Source organism: Terrapene carolina, unplaced genomic scaffold, assembly GCF_002925995.2.
Source record: "Terrapene carolina triunguis isolate 2854851 unplaced genomic scaffold, T_m_triunguis-2.0 Scaffold42, whole genome shotgun sequence".
Lineage (NCBI taxonomy): Eukaryota > Metazoa > Chordata > Testudines > Emydidae > Terrapene > Terrapene triunguis.
In genome coordinates, this window is record NW_020664393.1 from 51801402 (window position 1) to 51823025 (window position 21624).

A 21624-nucleotide genomic window follows, 5' to 3' on the forward strand; every position below is an offset into this window, starting at 1 on the left:
AGTTGAATCTTTCCTTGGTGCCGTTGAAGTGGCCAGTGTGCCTTCATGAGGTGTCAAGATGGATTCATGAGCCTGGGCAGCAAGGAGTAGGTGGGTCCCCCCAGAATCACTATTGGCATTTCAATATCACCAATGGTGATCTGTCAGTTGGGAAAGAATGTCCCTGTCTACAACTTTCTGAACAGTCCTGTGATCTTAAAGTTGCGAATATCATGCACCTTCCCTGACCAGCCCCCACTAATATCAGTGCAGCTTCCCTCGTGATCCACCAATACTTGCTTAACCAAAGAAAGTTAGCCCTTTCTGTTACTCTGCGGTAAGATGGGCTGATGCCAAAACAGAGATGCGCGCACCAAACAATGCCCCTCAAAAGTTCAGGAACCCCACTGCTGCAAATTCATGCACTATTTCCTGTATATTGCTGAGAGTCACAGTCCTGCATAGCAGAAGATGATTAATGGACCTACACACTTAGAATCATAGAAGATTAGGGTTGGAAGAGACCTGGAGGTCATCTAGTCCAACCCCCTGTTCAAAGCAGGACCAACACCAACAAAATCATCCCAGCCAAGGCTTTGTCAAGCTGGGCTTTAAAAACCTCTAAGGATGGAGATTCCACGCCCTTCTTAGGTAACCCATTCCAGTGCTTCACCACCCTCCTAGTGAAATAGCATTTCCTAATATCCAACCTAGACCTCCCACACGGCAACTTGAGACCATTGCTCCTTGTTCTGTCATCTGCCACCACTGAGAACAGCCGAGCTCCATCCTCTTTGGAACTCCCCTTCGGGTAGTTGAAGGTTGCTATCAAATCCCCCCTCACTCTTCTTTTCTTCAGACTAAGTAAGCCCAGTTCCCTCAGCCTCTCCTCATAAGTCATGTGCCCCAGCCCCCTGATCATTTCTGTTGCCCTCTCCTGGACTTTCTCCAATTTGTCCACATCCTTTCTGAAGTGGGGGCCCAAAACTGGATGCAATACTCCAGATGTGGCCTCACCAGTGCCGAATAGAGGGGAATAATCACTTCCCTTGATCTGCTGGCAATGCTCCTACTAACGCAGCCCAATATGCCGTTAGCCTTCTTGGCAACAAGGGCACACTGTTGACTCATATCCAGCTTCTCATCCACTGTAATGCCCAGGTCCTTTTCTGCAGAACTGGCGCTTAGCCAGTCGGTCTCCAGCCTGTAGCGGTGCATGGGATTCTTCCGTCCTAAGTGCTGGACTCTGCACTTGTCCTTGTTCAACCTCAGAGTTCTTTTGGCCCAATCCTCCAATTTGTTTAGGTCACTCTGGACCGTATCCCTACCCTCCAGCTTGTCTACCTCTTCCCCCAGCATAGTGTCATCTGTGAACTTGCTGAGGGTGCAATCCATCCCATCATCCAGATCATTAATAAAGATGTTGAACAAAACCACCCCAGGATTCACCCCTGGGATACTATGCTTGATACCAGCTGCCAACTAGACATCGAGCCGTTGATCACTACCTGTTGAGCCCGACAATCTAGCCAGCTTTCTATCCTCCTTATAGTCCATTCATCCAATCCATACTTTTTTAACTTACTAGCAAGAATACTGTGGGAGACCGTATCAAAAGCTTTGCTAAAGTCAAGAAATATCACGTCCACTGCTTTCCCCATATCCACAGAGCCAGTTATCTCATCATAGAAGGCAGTCAGGATGGCCAGGCATGACTTGCCCTTGGTGAATCCATGTTGACTGTTCCTGGTCACCTTCCTCTCCTCAAGTGCTTCAAAATGGTTTCCTTGAGGACCTGCTCCATGATTTTTCCAGGGACTGAGGTGAGGCTGACTGGTCTATAGTTCCCTGGGTTCTCCTTCTTCCCTTTTTTAAAGACGGGCACTGTATTTGCCTTTTTCCAATCATCCGGGACCTCCCCCGATCACCACAAGTTTTCACTTGCATGACAACGGCCCCCCACTGTAGATTCTGCCACTGACCAGTAGCAATCCAGAATTGCAAGCTTCCAGAATGCAATTGCCACTCACTTCTCAATCGCCAATGCAGCTCTCATTCTGGTGTCACTGTGCTGGAGGGCTGGGGCAAGCTCAGCACACAGATCCAGGAATGTGGCCTTTCATATCTGAAAGTTCTGCAGCCACTGCTCATCGTCCCAAACCTTCATTATGATGTGATCTCACCAGTCAGTGCTCTTTTTTCAGGCCCAGAAACAATGCTCCACCATCTATAATTGCTCTGTGAACACCAACAACCTGGAATTGTTTTTTGCCATGTCCCTTAGCAATCTGTCCTCAAAGGATATCTCCATTATTATTAATCTCACTGAATGTTCTTGTGTTAAGAGAGAAAACAGAAGTTCCTGATCTATCTTCTCTCAACCATTCATTATTTTGTATACGTTTATCATGTCCCCTTATTCATCTAATTTTAAGGTACTTCCATGGTTCTCATGAGTGAGTGCTTCACAATTATTAATGAATTTTACTCTCATGACACTCCTGTAATGTAAGGAAATAATATCCCATTTTACAGATTGGGAATTGAGGCACAGGACAGATTAAGTGACTTGTCCAGGGTCAAAGAGGAAGTCTTGTGGCAGAGCCAGGAATTAAATCCAAGGAACTTTGATTTCTAGTCCAGTGTTGTATTCACTAGACCATTCTTCCTACCCTACATATGGCAAGTTCATGCAGATATCTCCAAAATTCATCACCAATTAATATCAATTCCATACAAGCAATACTGATGAAGGTCAGTAACAAGAGCACGAACATTTGATTACTTGATTTAGAAAACATTAAATACTCAGTAGATTATTTGTATGGTCAGTATACCATATCCCCATAGGATAAGGAAAGAATCATTTTTAGTCATTACCAAAACTAATTCTAACTTTTTTCAGCCTACTTTCCTTCACTTTTTCCTGTATAATTGAGACTAATGATCTAACCAAATTTCAAACAAACACTGCCTTTGTGACCAAACACACTACATTCAGATTCTGAAGCTTTTATTTTAAAAAGTTTATACGGTTAATCTTGCAAGCATGAACCAAGTGGTATAAGTCCCTGCAGTAAGATCTTCCTGAGTCCAAAAACATACAATCTGAAACAATTACTAATGTTTGTAAACTATCCAGTCTCCCATTCATTTAACTGTGGTGTTGATTCTAAAACCTAATGAAAAAGTGAAGGCAGGGGGCTGGACTCAATGACAATAACATAAATTATTCTATTACTGATCATTTTATAAGATGGTATGGAGAGCGAAATGAAAGTGAAACACAAAGGAATTGGGAGTTGCGCCAGGAAGGAAAATACAGAGAGAAGAAAGGAAGAACATAAAGGCAGGAAGGAAGGGAGAAAAATAGAAAAAAGGATGACAAAAAAAGAAGGGCAGATGTAACAGTGGTCAGAGAAATAGGTTTTTCTGCTGAGTGATGCTAAGCTGGAAAACAAAGCACCTCACAAATTGTAACATTTACGGCAATAGTCTACCATGTTTACTGAAGTCGAGTAGTACCTCATTCTGCAGTATTCCCACTGTTTTCCATGGACCTATTGTACAGTAAGGTACTAGGCAACATCAGCAAAGGTGGCACAATCCACCCTTAAATTTTTAGTTACTACATAAAAGCCATACTCTATTTCTGAACCTTAAAAAACAGACCATCCCTGCCTCCCCGCCCCAGCCAATATCTACTTCCTCCAATTTGTTCTCTCACAGGAGAGCTTCTTTGGCTATAAGCCCCCTGACCATGTGGAGTTCCTCCATTACAAATATGATCTCTCTATCAACCCTTACATTTTTCCTAGCAGAACAACTCTACTTGTCCACCCTGATGAACTCCTATCTCCACAATCCCAGCCACCCATTTGCCATATTTGACTCCTCCTTTAAAAACCTCTACACCTTTCCTGCTTTCCCTTCTCGGGTCAGGATCTCACTAATGTTTTCAGTGAGAAAGTTAATGAGATCTAATATGACTTACCCAGTGTCCTCTTCCCACTCACCCTTGTCCCCTTCCCTCTAACCTCTTCTCCTACTTCTCCCTTGTCACTAAGCTAAGTTTCTTGACTGTTCCTTCTCCTGTAATGCGTACCTGCCCAAGTTACCGCATCCCATCTCCTTAGCTCACGTCTCAACCCTCACTTCCTCCCTTACCAGTCATCTCAGTCTCTCACTCTGCACAAGTTCCTTCTCCTCGCAAGCATGCTCTAATAACTCCCACCCTTGAATCCATCTGCCTCTCCAGGGAGAGCCCCATCTCTCCAAATATGATTAATATACAGTCTACAACCACTGCCTTGAGTTCCTCTATTTCAAACTTTTTTTTTTTAAAACCCTCCAGTCTGACTTCTGCCCTCTTCACTGAAACTGTTCTTCTCGTCTCAAATGACAAATGCTAGCACTTTACACCATTTCCAATCCTCTTTGGACTCCCAGCAGTATGGGACCATTGACCACTCTCTACTTCATTAAATTCTGTCCCCCACTGGCTTTTAAGTCAATAAGAGAATCAGGAGAGAGCACTGACTCCAACTGGTCCTTCACCATCTCCTTCTTTCAGCATCTCTCAAGACTCAGTACTTGGCCCTCTGCCCTACCAGATCTGTGACTATCAACAACTGTATTTGTTCATAAATCAAAGACCTTAAATTCTTACTTTTTTCTGGCTATAAATTGCATTGTGTGTGTCAGAGCAGTGGGTCTTCCCTTCAGCAATCTCCTCACTTGAGGGTAAATAAAAGGGGCAGAGAAAGATGGCAAAGCAGCTTCTTTAGATAGTGTATCAATCAAAAACAAGAACAAGATTCACCTACACCTCCTCACTGAACAATCTCTGTGCCCACAAATTTAAAAGGTTTATTTTATATTCCCAATGCCAGAGAAGAAGAATATACTGGAATTGCAACAAGCAGCATCACTAATGAATCCATGTATTTCTAAAGGTTCCATAATTCTGTGTATCCACAAGGTTTCCACTTTGCTCACCTAGCCCTGGAGTTAAGGTTACACATTTGTAGTTTCCTGTAACATTTAAATACAAAATTATATTAGCTCCCCTCTAGTCCACAGGTATTTCCCCCCATCCTCAGCATGCTTTAAAAAAGTCTCTTAAAATGGCTTTCCTATTTCCCTGGCTACATTGTGAAAATTAAGTAATGCAGAGAGAATATATGGGTTGTATTTCATCTAGGCCTGATGCTTTGTCAGCTTTTCATTGTTTTAATTTCCCCCCAATTTCTCTGCTCTAGCATAATCTACAGCTTTTTAGGCATTTCACCTTAATCTAATGAAAAATTTATCCTAGTCTAAAACATGATGCTCATGAACACAAACAGAATTTCTTTCAGGCTCCTAGTAATACCTGCTATACACTTCAAATGCTTTCCGTTGGTAGGGGTACTGAATGGCTATGCTTGGATGGCTAGTGGTTTCTTATATATTTGAAGACTAATTTATCTTCATTATTTGTCCTATTATTACATCATTTCTCTCACTCATTCATATCTTTATTTTGCAATTGCATTCTTGATCCTAACCTTGTCCCATCTTCAGTTTTCCTTGATATTTACAGAGTATATTTCCACTAAGCTGATTTCCTTTTGCTAAATTACTTTGTCTCCCTTTTTATTCATACTTTAAAAATGTCATTCCTGCCCAGTTTTAATTTAACAAAGATGACTGTTCACTTTTAACTGACCCGAGCTAGTCAGGATAGTATGGGCAATGGGAGTGCAAACTTCCCAGCATTGTTCTGCCAGTGCTCCTCATTTAACTAGAGTCTTCTTCCTATTTCACTAGTGGGCCACTCTCTGGAATATACTATAATCTGTTCCAGGCTGGAGATAGTATTTTTGTGATATGGACAAATATCCACGGGGGAATGAAACCAGACAACCAAATTCATTTGAGTTTTGACCTAACCAAGATGAATGTAGGTTTTCAGAGATGGACTGTTTGCCAATTAGCCTAGTGAGCTACAATTATTCCTTATTACCATTTTTATTACTAAATGGTACACAAAACCTATGAACAGAACACCACTTTCTTTCAACTATCCTCTATTTCCCCCCCAACCCCTCCAAGACCATCTGATTTTTTTTATTTTTTTGGAAGCATAGTCTGCAGTCTACTGAAATTTACCATTCTGTGTTTAGTGTCAAATTTAATTTCAAGCCTAATAAACTGTTAATTGATTTCTCAAATACTTAGCTACTTTCATGTTTTCAATCATAGCCTCTGCTCTGCTTAAAATGAAGTCTAATATGGCTTCTTTCATGATAATTCACATACCTATATGAAGTGAGGGGAGGGGAAAAAGCTTGATGCATCAGTATCTTTTGTGAATACATTCCAATATTGCTTACTAGTGCAGAAATTCATCCTGGGTAATTTAACTCTTCTCTTTACCGTTACTTGAGTCTTACTTCCCTTGTACATTCATTCAATCAGCTTTTAATCCATTTATCTGTGTACTTGGCCTCCCCACAGCTTCAGGTATCCCCCTGCGTGACCCAAGAATTAAAGGGTCATAATTTGTTAAATGCAACTTGTCTGAGCTGTATACATTTTTTGTGTGTCATACACACACACACACACGCACGTAAAATCCCCTTGTCTACACCAGTTTATGATCTCATCCAAAGCCCATTGAAGTCAATTAAAAGACTCCCACCAACTTCAGTGGGCTTTGGATGAGACCATATGCTACCATGCTCTCAAACTTTTAATTTGTCTTGTCCTACATGAACTTGAAGAAAGAATTATTAGTGTCCAAAAAGAGACAGCTAGCTACTAAAGAGGTCCTATTGCCAACCTGCCCTAGTTCCTTAAATTTGGTTTTCAGATTCTAAAGTAATTCTATGACTATCCTTGGACATAACCTTCTACAATTACTGCAGTATTATAGGAAGTGCAGGTAGCAAAACCTGTAGTTAAGGATGGCTAACACTTCCCATTCTAAGACCCTGTTTACAGTTGCTTATAACTTTGCAAAACTTTAACAGTTAGGGCTCAAGTTTTCCATGCCATGCATCTGCTTCAGACTGAATTTTTTTTGTTTTTGAAAGTTTCATCAAAAATGACACAACTGTTTCTCACAAAGAGGCTAGGGAAAACTTTTGCCCATAACAACAACACACAAAAAAACTTAAATTGTTTCACTTGAGAAGCTCTAGTCTCTCCTTGTTTTGGATCAGGGACTTGAAATTTGGGAGGTGTGTCAGAGATGAGTCTTTTCTCCATGAAAATCCAATTAAATTAGGCCAAGTTATAAGCCTCTGAAGTCTCAGTACACATACGCTGAGAGAAATTCAATTTTGGCAATCAAATTGAAGACTCAGTACTGAGCATGCTCCAGCCGAGACTACAGAGTCTGAGCAGGACTTTCCATGCAATTGCTCCTTCCCCGGTCCTGGGTGCCAGGAACAGGAACTGAGAACAAGACGTGTCCTCAACATGCCCACTGCTGGAGCTCAGGCAGTGAGAAGGAAAAAAGCAATCTGTCTGAAAGCAGAGGGGAGGAGCAGCAAGAACAGGCTTGAAGGGATCAGACACAAGCAGTCTGTAATTCTGCACAAGGGTACACTCCTCTCAAAAACAGGAATGGAACACAGCCTCACCATTCCTCTGCCAACAGCAAATAGCCATGAAACCCACCCACTGGCAAAACGTGTGCCTCGTGTAAGTCTAATGGCTGCCCCACATAGAGGATGATAACCAATTACCACCATCAATTACTCTGTTCAAACAGAAGAAACTCTGTACTGCAGATCTAAAGGTTCCAACCCTCCTGTTAAAACATGCAGATATCAATAGGGTTTCACATCATGGAACTTATATTTTCACTTTTTTTAATTACATACAAAAACATTAAAAAAACACCAAGGTTGCAAAGTCAGGTGCTCAAAAGTTAGGAAGCAGCAGAACGACCAACATGACAAACAAGAATTAAGTTTGTCTGTGCAACCTTAATTTGGCTCCCTTGTGCACATACATTAGTCTTTAACTACATGACCACATATTATGTTTAACTTTCTACAGGACCACCACCTAATTCAATGCCAGAATGGACAGTGCTCAAACGAAGTAGGATTGTATAGTGAATGAGATTGTCTGTAGGATCCCTACCTCATTTCTTGCAGAATTTGGAAAGTGTGTAGTAAATGAGGCACTGAATTGTAGGAAGAGAATGGAGGTTTTCATGGTTAAGGCAGTTGAATGGATTCTATCCCTGCCTCTAGCATGGAGTTTCTACAGAATACTAGTCAAGTCTCTTAAAATCAAACTTTTCACAGACAGCCACTAACTGTGTTTTCACTTTCTGGGTGCCCAATTTGAGACACCTGGAGTCTGATTAGCAGACATGCGGAGTACTCCTTCTAGTGCAACTGGAGTCAATGGGAGCTGTGCTCTGAACAAAGTGCTATACAATGCCAAGTACTCTGACAAATGAGTCCACAGCTTCTCAAACTGAGTGCCCAAAAACAGTATGCACTTTTAATCTTGATGTGTATGTGCCTGTGTTTCCCATCTGTAATTCTCATCTCACAGGGATGTTGTGAAAATAAACTCAATCATTTTTGTGAAGCACTCAGAAGTTATAATGATGAATGCCATAGATAAGATTGTACTCAGAGCAATGCTTGCATTGTGTGTCGTAAACCAGGCCTGCAGCCACACATTGAACAAAGGATAAAATAAAATATTTAAGAGCTGTACATTCAGTGAGCACTGCACATTTTGTCGATTGAATGAGGCAATGATCTTGTAGAAAATATATGCGTCATGTCATTAAAGACTTATTATAATGCATCTGCACAAGGGGGAAGAATTAAGGTTCCACAAGCATCCTTATTTCTGGCATTTCTTAATAATTGCTTGACTTTGCAACCTTAGTGTTCTTTTAAAAAATAGGGGGGGGTTGTACATAACATGCAGTTTGCTTTTAAGGAAAGGATAGAGGGTCATTACTATAATAGTAAAGCAAGGAATATTATAAATATTGTCTAACATATCTATAAGGTTCTTTTATTCACCATGCCCCTCTTTACCATTCTAGCTTGTAAGGATACACAGACCACTCATATGAATGATGAGTGAATTTTAAATGTATCTTGCAAAGCTGATTTCAACAGAAGTTGAAACATGAGAAGAGTTACTGTTTTTCTAAAAAGGTTTTGGTCGACTTAGATGTTAAAATCCCAAGAGGAAAAGTTGGATTTGTTTCATGATCAATTGTTTATAATGAGTTAATTCATGCTCTATTTCCCTCTATCGTGAGGATCTACGCAAACGCTCCATTTAAAAAAATCTAAAGGCTAAGTAATTTTTAGAGGCCCTAGGTTGTGTGAAATTCTCTATGTTGCAAGAAGTCTTACCCTAGGAGTATGGGAAGGGAAAAGTTACTTACCTTATAATTATACTTTTCTGAAGACACGATCTTGCAGGAGTCTCACTCCTAACAGAGATGGGTTGAACCCCAAACTCTAAAGATTTTCTTTATTTCTAAGGGCAGCAGAAGCTAAAAGCACTATGAGAACATGAACTCTCTCTGTTACTGGTGGTCACCTACCAGTACCATCATTGTTGGAACATCAAGTTAGTTTCCTATTAGTGGGAAAAGAAAGGCTCCCCAAACAAAACAAAGCCAATTCCAAAAATAGAATAGGAGGGGAGAAAGTCAGTGCCTTAAAATGGCAATAATAAAGATAAACACCACCTCAAAAAGGCTCTCCTCCAGATTCGGAGGGAGATAGGTAGGTAAGTGACATTTCTGCAAGATGATAATATCTTCAAAGAAGCAGAAGTAGATGTAAATGTTTCCTTTTCTAAAGACACCATCTGTGCAAGATTTCTATGCCCGGGTCATGTCCAGACTAGGAAATCAGATTGTGTTTTAAACTGTGTTATCTAGCACATTTTAAAATAGGTCCTTGTACCTAGAATAGATACAGCAAGTTGTGTTTAAAAACATTAGCTTGTTGTAGTTAATCTTGGGCACCACCTTAGGGACAACCAGCTAACACAGTTTAAAACAATCTATTTTCCTAGTGTAGACACGGCCTTGGAGAGCAGCAAGGCCCAAGCTATCATCTGCCGACTCTTACATCCTTTCTGCTTATAGAACCATTCAATACATGGAATCAAGGATCAATAGATACTGCTGGAGACCAGCGCCCTGCTGGCGCTTCTGAGCCAGCAGCAGCGTGAGAGCTGAAAGCTCAGCAAAATGAAAAGAAATTAAATGAGAACAGAACGTAATGCAAGGTGAATAGGAGATTAGTCAAAGCAGAGTGGAGCTGAAATGGGATTGAGAGCTAGAATGGGAGATAAAGAGGTAGACCACCAATGGTAAAGAAGGATAGGACCAGAAGATTTCAAGGGCAGTGGTTAATATCAAGGGTGGCAAGTGACCAGAAGGAGAGGGTGGCTCACACTCCAACCCACTACCATCTTTAGGAACAGAAACACATTATTGATGGGGGTGGAAGTGGGGGTGGTATCTGCCTGTCTCACTTTAGGGAGCTTATATCCAGGAGTGAGAAATATGCACAGATGGTACTCTTTAGAGAAGACAAAAAACTAGCTTCTTGCAGATCAATGAGATTGGGAATTAATGCTGTAAAAAAAAGAATGGACGTTGTAGAAGTGTAGTCTCTGTAAAAATCTGATGTATATCCTTACCCAAAGCATTAAAATATACACAAGACGACCTTGGGTCATGACTAATTCTTTGATGAGCATCACTGGTCTTTGGATTCAGTGATTTATGGCTCTAAAAGAGAAGGAATTTCCTGCGTGAAAGTATCACTTTACTGCCATTGATCCTGAAATGACCTCCAGATACTGGGATGGAATATTATTTCCAAGTTTACAAGAAAATAGTGGCCCTGAACAGTTTCCATTACAATCTGTCTTTAAATAAGGGAAAAAAGGTATGGCCAACTAAGTAGTAATGAAAACCTTATAAATCTAGATAAATCTAATAAAAAGCAGGCAAGAGAAATACATGGAAAAAATAAATTTATAAAAAACCAGCAGGTCCAGATGCATACATTCCAGGGTGTTTAGAATTAGCTACTTAAGCCATCTACAATTGTTTCTGGAGAGCGAAGAAAAACTGTGAGAGATACCAGCAGTCTGGAATAAATAACCATACACAAATGTGGAATGCATTGGCAAAGAAATAAGGAATATGAATTCCTGATAAATGCAAAGTTGAGCACCTAAAAACATTAGCAAGTTTAAGGCAGGATGCGGTGGGGAAGGAATATTTCCTTTAAAGCATAACAAAAACAACACAAGATAAACTTTCATTTTTAAAATCAAGTTGCATAAGTAGTTGGAGAAGGAAACACAACGAATGTATAATATTTAGATTTTACTTAAATAAGTATTTAATACAGTTCTTAGCAAAATCTTAATGGAAGGGTTAATAGAAACTGAGCTGGAAAAGAGCACTGTCATATGGACTGAAAACCAATTGAAGAACCATAAACAAAAAGGCAATGATAAATGACCATGTACTGAGTTTGGGGAAGGTATCCAGTGGTATTCCACATGGATGGTTGTTAAATCTAGGTTTAATATCTTTATTAATTTATAGGACAAAGGGGGTAAAAACAACATGGAATCATAGAAGATTAGGGTTGGAGGAGACCTCAGAAGGTCATCTAGTCCAACCCCCTGCTCAAAGCATCCCAGCCAGATTCCACCACCTCCTTAGGTAACCCATTCCAGTGCTTCGCCACCCTCCTAGTGAAACAGTGTTTCCTAATATCCAACCTAGACCTCCCACACTGCAACTTGAGACCATTGCTCCTTGTTCTGTCATCTGCTACCACTGAGAACAGCCGAGCTCCATCCTCTTTGGAACCCCACCCTGCAGGTAGTTGAAGGCTGCTATCAAATCCACCCTCACTCTTCTCTTCTGCAGACTAAACAAGCCCAGTTCCCTCAGCCTCTCCTCATAAATCATGTGCCCCAGCCCCCTGATCATTTCTGTTGCCCTCCGCTGGACTCTCTCCAATTTGTCCACATCCTTTCTGTAGTGGGGGGCCCAAAACTGGATGCAATACTCCAGATGTGGCCTCACCAGTGCCGAATAGAGGGAAATAATCACTTCCTTTGATCTGCTGGCAATGCTCCTACTAATGCAGCCCAATATGCCGTTAACCTGCTTGGCAACAAGGGCACACTGCTGACTCATATCCAATTCCTCATCCACTGTAATCCACAGGTCCTTTTCTGCAGAACTGCTACTTAGCCAGTCGGTCCCTAGCCTGTAGCAGTGCATGGGATTCTTCTGTCCTAAGTGCAGGACTCTGCACTTGTCCTTGTTCAACCTCATCAGATTTCTTTTGGCCCAATCCTCCAATTTGTTTAGGTCACTCTGGACCATATCCCTACCCTCCAGCTTGTCTACCTCTTCCCCCAGCATAGTGTCATCTGTGAACTTGCTGAGGGTGCAATCCATCCCATCATCCAGATCATTAATAAAGATGTTGAGCCCCAGGACTCACCCCGGGATACTATGCTTGATGCCAGCTGCCAACTAGACATCGAGCCGTTGATCACTACCTGTTGAGCCCGACAATCTAGCCAGCTTTCTATCCTCCTTATAGTCCATTCATCCAATCCATACTTTTTTAACTTACTAGCAAGAATACTGTGGGAGACCGTATCAAAAGCTTTGCTAAAGTCAAGAAATATCACGTCCACTGCTTTCCCCATATCCACAGAGCCAGTTATCTCATCATAGAAGGCAATCAGATTGGTCAGGCATGACTTGCCCTTGGTAAATCCATGTTGACTGTTCCTGATCACCTTCCTCTCCTCCAAGTGCTTCAAAATGGTTTCCTTGAGGACCTGCTCCATGATTTTGCCAGGGACTGAGGTGAGGCTGACTGGTCTGTAGTTCCCTGGGTTCTCCTTCTTCCCTTTTTTAAAGATGGGCACTATATTTGCCTTTTTCCAATCATCTGGGACCTCCCCCGATCACCACGAGTTTTCAAATATAATGGCCAATGGCTCTGCAATCACATCAGCCAATTCCCTCATCACCCTCGGATGCATTAGATCTGGACCCATGGACTTCTGCATGTCCAGCTTTTCTAAATAGTCCTTAACCTGTTCTTTCACCACTGAGGGCTTCTCACCTCCTCCCCATACTGTGTCACCCAGGACAGCAGTGTGGGAGCTGACCTTGTCTGTAAAGATCGAGGCAAAAAAAGCATTGAGTACTTCAGATTTTTCCATATCATCTGTCACTAGGTTGCCTCCCCCATTCATTAAGGGTCCCACACTTTCCCTGACCTTTTTCTTGTTGCTAACATACCTGTAGAAACCCTTCTTGTTACCCTTCACATCCCTTGCAACTCCAGTTGTGTTTTGGCCTTCCTGATTACACCCCTGCATGCTCTAGCAATATTTTTATACTCCACTCTAGTCATCTGTCCAAGTTTCCACTTCTTGTAAGCTTCCTTTTTGTGTTTAAGCTCACAAAAGATTTCACTGTTAAGCCAAGCTCGTTGCCTGCCATATTTGCTATTCTTTCTGCATATCGGGATGGTTTGTTCCTGTGCCCTCAATAAGGCTTCTTTAAAATACAGCCAGCTCTCTTGGACTCCTTTCCCCCTCATATTAGCCTCCCGGGGCTCCTGCCCATCAGTTCCCTAAAGGAGTTAAAGTCTGCTTTTCTGAAGTCCAGGGTCCGTATTTTGTTACTCTCCTTTTTTCCTTTTGTGAGGACTAGGTGGCTCTGGGAAGAAGTATTAAGGAATTTGAGGTGCAAGTCGTGTCCTCATCCATCCTCCCTGTTAAAGGAAAAGGCCCAGATAGGGACCGTCAAATTGTGGAGGTAAATGCGTGGTTACGCAGGTGGTGTCAGAGAGAGGGCTTTGGATTCCTCAAGCATGGAATGTTGTTCTGGGAAGAAGGATTGCTAGGAAGAGATGGGATCCATCTAACAAAGAGAGGGAAGAGTATCTTCACAGGCAGGCTTGCTAACCTAGTGAGGAGGGCTTTAAACTAGGTTCGCCAGGGGACGGTGACCTAAGCCCTGAGGGAAGTGGGGAAGTGGGACACCGGGAGGAAACACAAGGAGGAGGGTGCAATGGGGGGGGGGAGGGATCCTCCTGATTCATACTGAGAAAGCAGGGCAATCGGCTACTTATCTTAGGTGCATGTACACGAACACAGGAAGCCTGGGAAACAAGCAGGAAGAATTGGAAGTCCTGGCACAGTCAAAGAACTATGATGTGATTGGAATAACAGAGAATTGGTGGGGTAGCTGACATGACTGAGCACTGCCATGGATGGGTATAAACTGTTCAGGGGAGGAAAGGTGGAAGAGTAGCACTGTATGTAAGAGACTGGTATGATTGCTCAGAGGTCCAGTATGAAACTGGAGAAAAGCCTGTTGAGAGTCTTTGGGTTAAGTTTAGAAGCGAGAGCAACAAGGGTGATGTCATAGTGGGCATGTGCTGTAGACCACCAGACCAGGAGGATGAGGTAAGATGAGGCTTTCTTTGGACAATTACCTGAAGTTTCCAGAACACAGGCCCTGGTTCTAATGGGGGACTTCAATCACCCTGACGTTTCTTGGAAAATATAAAACATAGCTTCAACAGGAGTGAAATACTTGTAAAAGCACAAACTGAAGACAAAAGCTGAATATAACCATGGGATGATAGAAGATATGCATGGCAGCAAAAGAAATTCAATAGAAGTTAGAGCAACAAACACAAAGGCATTATTACTTTATGGAAGAGAGAGTCCCTTTCTATATAGTACGTATAACGTTGCATAGCATCCTGGACACACAACTAACTGAAAGATGGGCACGGTTTGTAAAAATATAGGGAAGAGCAAGAGAAATGATTACTTAAGCATTTGAGGAAAGAAAAGTTTGAGGAACAATTCAAGTTATATTTTATATATATATATATATATATCTTGGCTAAACAATAATTGTGTGCATACAAACAAATTCTGGGGGGAAGTGGAGGCGAGAAACAGGACAATAGCTATGATGTTCCACCTTTGTCTGCCGTTTAAAAAAAACCAGCCATCACATTACTATGAAGAGAAGTTATTGGAAGTAAGATGGTGTGGTTAGCACCTCTTCTTTCACTGCTAAGTGAAGTTGATTTTTCATGTTTTTAAAATATTCTTGGTGGGTCTAGGAATACATTAAGTACTGTGTTTTGTATTTCTGTGTCCCCATCATCATTCCGTCCACACATTTGTATCCTTTGGTCATGTTCAGTTTGTTCTGCAAGTTGTTCTAATAAGGATTTTTTACTTTCCTACAAATATTTGCAACTATAGCCCAAAATTGGGTTCAAACAGTATGGTGGTGAGCGTAGTGAAAAGTGCAGTGTAAGTCGCTAAACAGAATAGATCCTCTTAAGAATCAAATAATATTGCTGTACTATGTAAATACTGCTGAATGCTAGCCCAACCAGCCAGGCACTGCTTACTATATAGTAAGTCATGACTTGTGCAAGTTGTCAGCACAATGGTGGTATTTGTGCTTTTTTATTCCTTTTTAAATATTTCCTGCAATTTGACAGAAAGAGAAACAAATAGGAGGCAAAAATAAAAATACATCCTAAATATAAAAAAAATTTGGAATCATAAAAATCCCCACTATCATCTCCCAGTATAGTTCTGAAAACACCAAAAATCTTCTGACTTTTTAAGGGTTCACACATTCTGACAACTCAGGAGCAGATGACAAGCCTGGACATGTGCTGAATTATTAACAAAAAAACTCATCCTCCCCTCCTTTCATCAAAACAAATTCTCTCACACATGAATACAGGCCCTTCACCAGAGGGTAATGCAATGGTAGTTGCTACCTCTTTAAAATACTTCGGTCTTGCCACTATCTAGGGATGTAAATAACGTTTAAAAAAATAACCTTTTAAACTATCAAAATTGTATTGGTTAAACGTTTAACCATTAATGAGTTCACAACATAGGCGTAGGAACTAGGGATGCGGGGGTTGCTGCAGCACCCCCATGTTTTACCCAGGGTCCCGGCTGGTAGCCCCGCACCCGCCAGCCGGCCCCCCTGGGGTCCCAGGGCTCCACTCCCAGTCCGCCCCCAACTGTGGCCCCAGCCTTGGCCCCCTTACCATTTACTGAATGCATTACCGGTAAGACTGATGCTTTATCGGTTAACCAGTTAATGTTTTACATCCCTACCACTATCAGCTTTCTCCTCCCAAGATTCAGGTTCAACCAGCTATCAGACATTGCAAACAGAACCACCATGAAGCTATTCTAAAGTGACAAACCTGTACTGCTGATATTCGATACCATTGCACTTAGCAACTGCCCATCCATCCCCAATGGAGTCACATAGATGTTTAAAGAACAGAAGAGACAATCATGTTTTGTGGGCCTCCCTCAAGTCTGGTGAGTGCTCTGAAGTAAAGGAGCACTTTCCCAATACCACACTTTGTGAGCATCCTAAAAGGAAGGACCAGAGCTATTTCAGAGACTTCCCATCCACACCTGCTATGTCTCCAAGACAGGACAGTAGTTTGCCATTATCAGCACAGCACACAGATCCAGGGGGATGAGTATGGACATCCTCTCTCTGTCCATGGGCAGGGAAAGTGCCATCAGTATGAAGAACACTTTCTCTGTCCCAAGATCTGGACTGAACCTCATTTGGCAAAGATCCATAATACTGGTGTGGATAGGCACATTTAAAGGTAGTTCTTTGCCAGTTTCCCAGTTATCTTGTTCAAAAATGGGAGGCTAGATAACATATGGTACTTTATAATCTTTGGACTAACCAAACCTTATATATTTAAAAAATACCCAGACAATAGCTGTAAGATGGTAAAAGTAGCATTGACACCCTCCATCAGTCCTGGTTGCTGTTTTCACCAACAATATGCACCGGTCTCAATCACAGGTAGTGAAAGCTTTCTATCAGCACTTTTACAGTGTCTTGCTCCAGGAATGTGCCAGATGCCACAGGGCAGTGAAGAGGTTGTGTTTTCCGTCTTACATTTTGTATATGGCTCCTGGTTCCAAACATGGCTTTGTGCCTCTTGTGGAGGTGGTTTCCCAGCCAGATGGATGATTCAAAAGAGAAAATCTTACTACTGTAATTGCAGCTCTGGGAGCAGCTGCTATGTATTCTGGGAAGGAAAAGGCAGGAGTAGATGCTAGAGAGAGGCTCTGACTTTTTAAAAGCCTGCCAGAGCTGCTGATGAGCATCATCATCTCCTTACTCTTGAGGAAATATACGAGACTCTCTGTAGGAGGGCACTCCTCTATGAACTCATTACATGAGTTCATAGCCTCCATAACACAGGAGGCATGACCAAAAACATCACAACACTATACAATACTGGAAGTCTGCTTTTTCTTCTGTTAATACTATGATACATGTGACCCACTTCTTCCATTTTAGATCTTGATCTTTGAATGGTGTAACTTTCTGTACTGAGTGTCTGTTTCTCTTAGCCAGTTCTTACCATACTTTGAACTAAAATTAAGCGGACATCCTGTGCGTTACAAACCATTTTGTAGTACCATGGCTATCCGTGCTGTGTCTCAAAAAAATATAATATAAGGGAAGCATCTCAGAATAATGACGTCCATTAAATAGAACCAAAATGTTAGTGCCCTCTGTTGATTAGATGCCATTACTATAACATAACATCTAAATAACTAACTTAATAAAATTTAGATGTGTAACATCTAAATAACTTAATAAGTGCAAAAGATGGATGGATTGTACTGAAAATTGGAGGGAAAGGTATGAAAGAGCCTGCAAAAAACGTTTTCACCATAAGCCAGGAAGGTAAGGAGAAAAATAGGGAAACAGCTATGCTCATAAAAAAAAAAAACAGTTTAGGGAAACAGAATACTCAAGAGAATCTGGTAGGAACACAGGACAGTAACTGAAGTTAGAGAGTTTAGGAAGAAAAGTAGTCAGTCTCAAAAGTGACACATCAGATTGAGTGAAAAACACTGAAACAGAGGCAAGATTACTCTAATATGCATGTTCACAATATGTTTTGCAAAAAATTAATGCATTAAGCCTCACAACAGCCATGTGATATAGGTAGGGAATATTATTCAAGTAGTAAAAAAAAGGGGTACACAATCTGTATTATACTCAACCTCCATCTAAAAAAATGGAGGTTCGAATTTCCGGATAGCCTGAAAAAAAAAATGTAACTATGTCTATCCATTTAAATATATAGAAAGAAATAATTAAGATTCACAAATACTTTGATGCATATATACTGTGCCTTTTTCTGGTTTATGAAACAATAGGAAGCCACAGTTCAGTCTTGACTTTGGTAGCTAAATATACCTCAAAAAAGTAACAAACAAATAAAAGTTATTCCCACTGAGGTTATTCCCATCCAAGGCTTTTTCATATAATAAGTTTGCTCTTGTATTTAAGGAGACTTGTATAGAGGAGTTCGTAAGTGCTTTACCCATTAGCTTTCTCTCAAAGAGCTTTGAAGTGGAAGTGAAAATGTAATTATCCCTCTTTTCTTCTTCCCTAGATTTTGCCCATCATTTTGGTAACTTCAAAGATAGCTACTAAAAATGGGCACAAGTCACATTTCCTTACACTCTTTTCCTGTGTCCTGCATTAGCACAGCACATCTTTCTCTCACACGCACCATCTTCATTTTGAAGCGTTATTGCCATCTTGCTGACGTACAAGTGCTGGCAATAGACTTTCTCAGTCCCAGTTTGAGGAGGGGCAGCAGATAACCCAGACTGACCAAAATGGACAGTCTTATTTGAAGGGGGGGTGGGGTGCATGCGTGCTTTTTTTTTTTTTTTAGAAGGGAAAGACAGTGACCTTGTATTAATTAGCTAGTCTCATCCAAATTTTTTATCAATTTCCAGTGAAATTTAGCACAACATATTTTCAAGTATCAAAAATTACAGACAGCACTTATGTAATTGTCCATTACATAGAAGACATCTCCCTATGCGCTATAAGTTAAAAACAAAACAAGGATGTCCAAGATAAGAAGGCAACTTCTGCTATGGATGACAAACTAATTTACAAGTAGTTCAAACAGAAGAGATCCAGAAAGAAGGGGGGGAAAAAAGATTAGAATACCATCTCAGTTTTCCATGTGGAAGTAATGTGATTTAGCAAACACTAAGTAGAGGAGCACAGCTGATGAAATGGTCTATGGGGGTAAGGAGGTTCATAGAAATAGGGAGACACAATATAGTGCAGTGACTTGAAAGCTAAAATTAATATTGTGGTTGAAAATGGGAGCCTATCTAAATTTTCCAGGAGTCTTATGCTGCCAGTTGAGAGATGGCTTCAATATGAATAACTAAGGCTATCCCAAAACAACACCTCATATGTCTGGTGGCTAGACAAGAGGAAAGTTAGAGGCTCTTCTATGCCAAAGTAGTAGCTCTAAAAGGGTTCTGATTGTTTCATTTGCTTGCATTACTACTTAAAGTAAGTTGCCTGCTACATTCAATATTCCTTGTTATAAGAACACCATACTGTGTGCTTTCTACACCATACATTGTTATTTAGAAACATCAATAATAATTTCTGAATCAGAACTTGTTTTCTCTTAAATGCGTGTGGTCGATTATTCTAAACGAAGATGCATGAAGCCCAAATAATACAACTTAATATACATAAATTTGATGAAGTAAACAAACGCGAGCTAGAATACACAGGCTAGAGCAGAAAAAATAAACATGTGAACTAGACATGGGTCCAAACTGCAGAGATAAAAAAATGGATATAGATTGAAACAGAATATCACAAAAAAATTGAGGTGTTTAGATTCAGCCCCATCATTTCTAGTATAAGACTATTAAATAAGCTACCTATCAAACAAATGCAATTCTTAAACTATTACACATATTCCTATTACAAACAATGCAACATGATACAGGCTTTAATAGTGATTTTAGAAAGATTTTCATTAAAGTGTAATATTTTCTAGAAAAAATAAAGTCCGAAGAGAGCTGTAGACATAGTTTAAAACTATTAATGTTTACATTCAAAGAAATATGTAAATTTTATATGTAAAAACTGAAAAAAATGAATGGGACATCATCTACCTACCTACTCCACTTGCTGGACAAATGTAAATAAAAACAAGTATCTAATTTGTTCTTTAACACATTTCACACTGTGCATAGTTCAAAGCTCTTTAAAATTAGTACTCACCAGCTCAAGAAAACTAAAGAAAAACAGCATTAAGAAACTAGAGGGTTTTTTGTGTTTGTTTGTAAAAAATAGTATACATGCACATGACCAGGTTTTATCAAGGAGCTACTGAGAAACTAGTTTGAAGTCATTTAAATAGGTAAGGAATTTTAGGACAGATTCCAGCTCTTTCAACCTTCCCCATGGATCACTGGCAAGGTGAGGAAGTTATGCCCAATAAGTCACGCCAATACCATTTTGTCTCTGTCTTTCAGTCCAATTCCCCTCTTAGAAAACTAAAAAGGTTTGTTACTGTACCCATCCACTATGAATTAGTCTTAGTTTTGTTAAGCATAAGAAAATGTTATTTATGACCGTTTTTATTAATGGGTTAGAATACCAGCAGTAAGTGAGCAAAGTCTTAATTTCACAGACACAGCTACAAGGTTGAAGTATGAGAAGTAGCTGAGGCTCTGGATCTGTCTCGAGATTCAGGAAAATAAATGTTAATTTATATTCCATTCACATTGAGACGGTTATCTTCAAAAAACTATGGCCTAGAATTTATTTTAACGAAACTGAATATTTATTCAAACTAATATCATAGGTCCCTTTGCTTGCCAGAGATAAACTTCCCACTAACCAGTGGGAAAAGAGTGATTTTTTTCAAGCCTCAAAATATGTAGTCTCCACATATTCTGGCCCAGGAAGTATACAGAGCATCTTCAGACAATAGCTGTGCATGCAAGTTTAGGCTGGCCAAGGAGTCTTAAGCTGCTGCTGGTGAGATATTTTAGGTAAAAGCTATACAATCCTCTATGTGTGTATGAGTATTATATATGTAATTTGTAACTACTATATTAAAATGTTTCTGCACTTTCTAGAAGAGATTAGTAATGGCAATACACTATTTTGAAACCATCTTTTACGTTACCAGTTTGAAAAACCAGTAAACATGAACTCTAAAAGTACCAAAGCCTATAAAAATATAAATAGAAGGCAACTCTAGTTCAGTAAATTTAATCAGGGAAACAACTTACATTTATTTTTTAATCTTGCTTCAAGAATGTATATTTAAGAAAGCGTTTTGGAAAAGTGCATATAATAGAAGAGATCCCATTTTAAGCTACTTGTATTGCCAGATGTGCAGCCATTGTACATCCCATAAATATTAAAACACACAAGTTCAGATAAGTTGTTAAAATGCACTTACTTTTATTGTAGCAGGTTGCTAGCACACCTTTATCTGCAGGACTGGCACTAATGTGCCAAATTTCACCCGCTTGATGGATGAGAACATTTTTGTTTATAATGTTATTTTCATCATCAAAATCTATTATGTGAATCTACAAATACAATAAAAAGATAACATTAGGGCTCCACTGTTTTCCTGTGGATCTTAATTATACATGATGACAGCACAGAACCATGTAATATGAGTTTTATGA

The 21624-nt window shown here is 40.3% G+C and overlaps 1 protein-coding gene across 1 annotated transcript in view; it reads right to left on the minus strand.

The window, feature by feature from the left end:
* Positions 1 to 21624, minus strand: part of EIPR1 (EARP complex and GARP complex interacting protein 1) — a 143071-nt gene that overhangs the window by 112196 nt on the left and 9251 nt on the right. The window contains exon 3 of the mRNA XM_024215810.1: positions 21390 to 21522. Coding sequence (XP_024071578.1) covers positions 21390 to 21522 — 133 coding nt within the window. The remainder of the gene's footprint in view (positions 1 to 21389; positions 21523 to 21624) is intronic.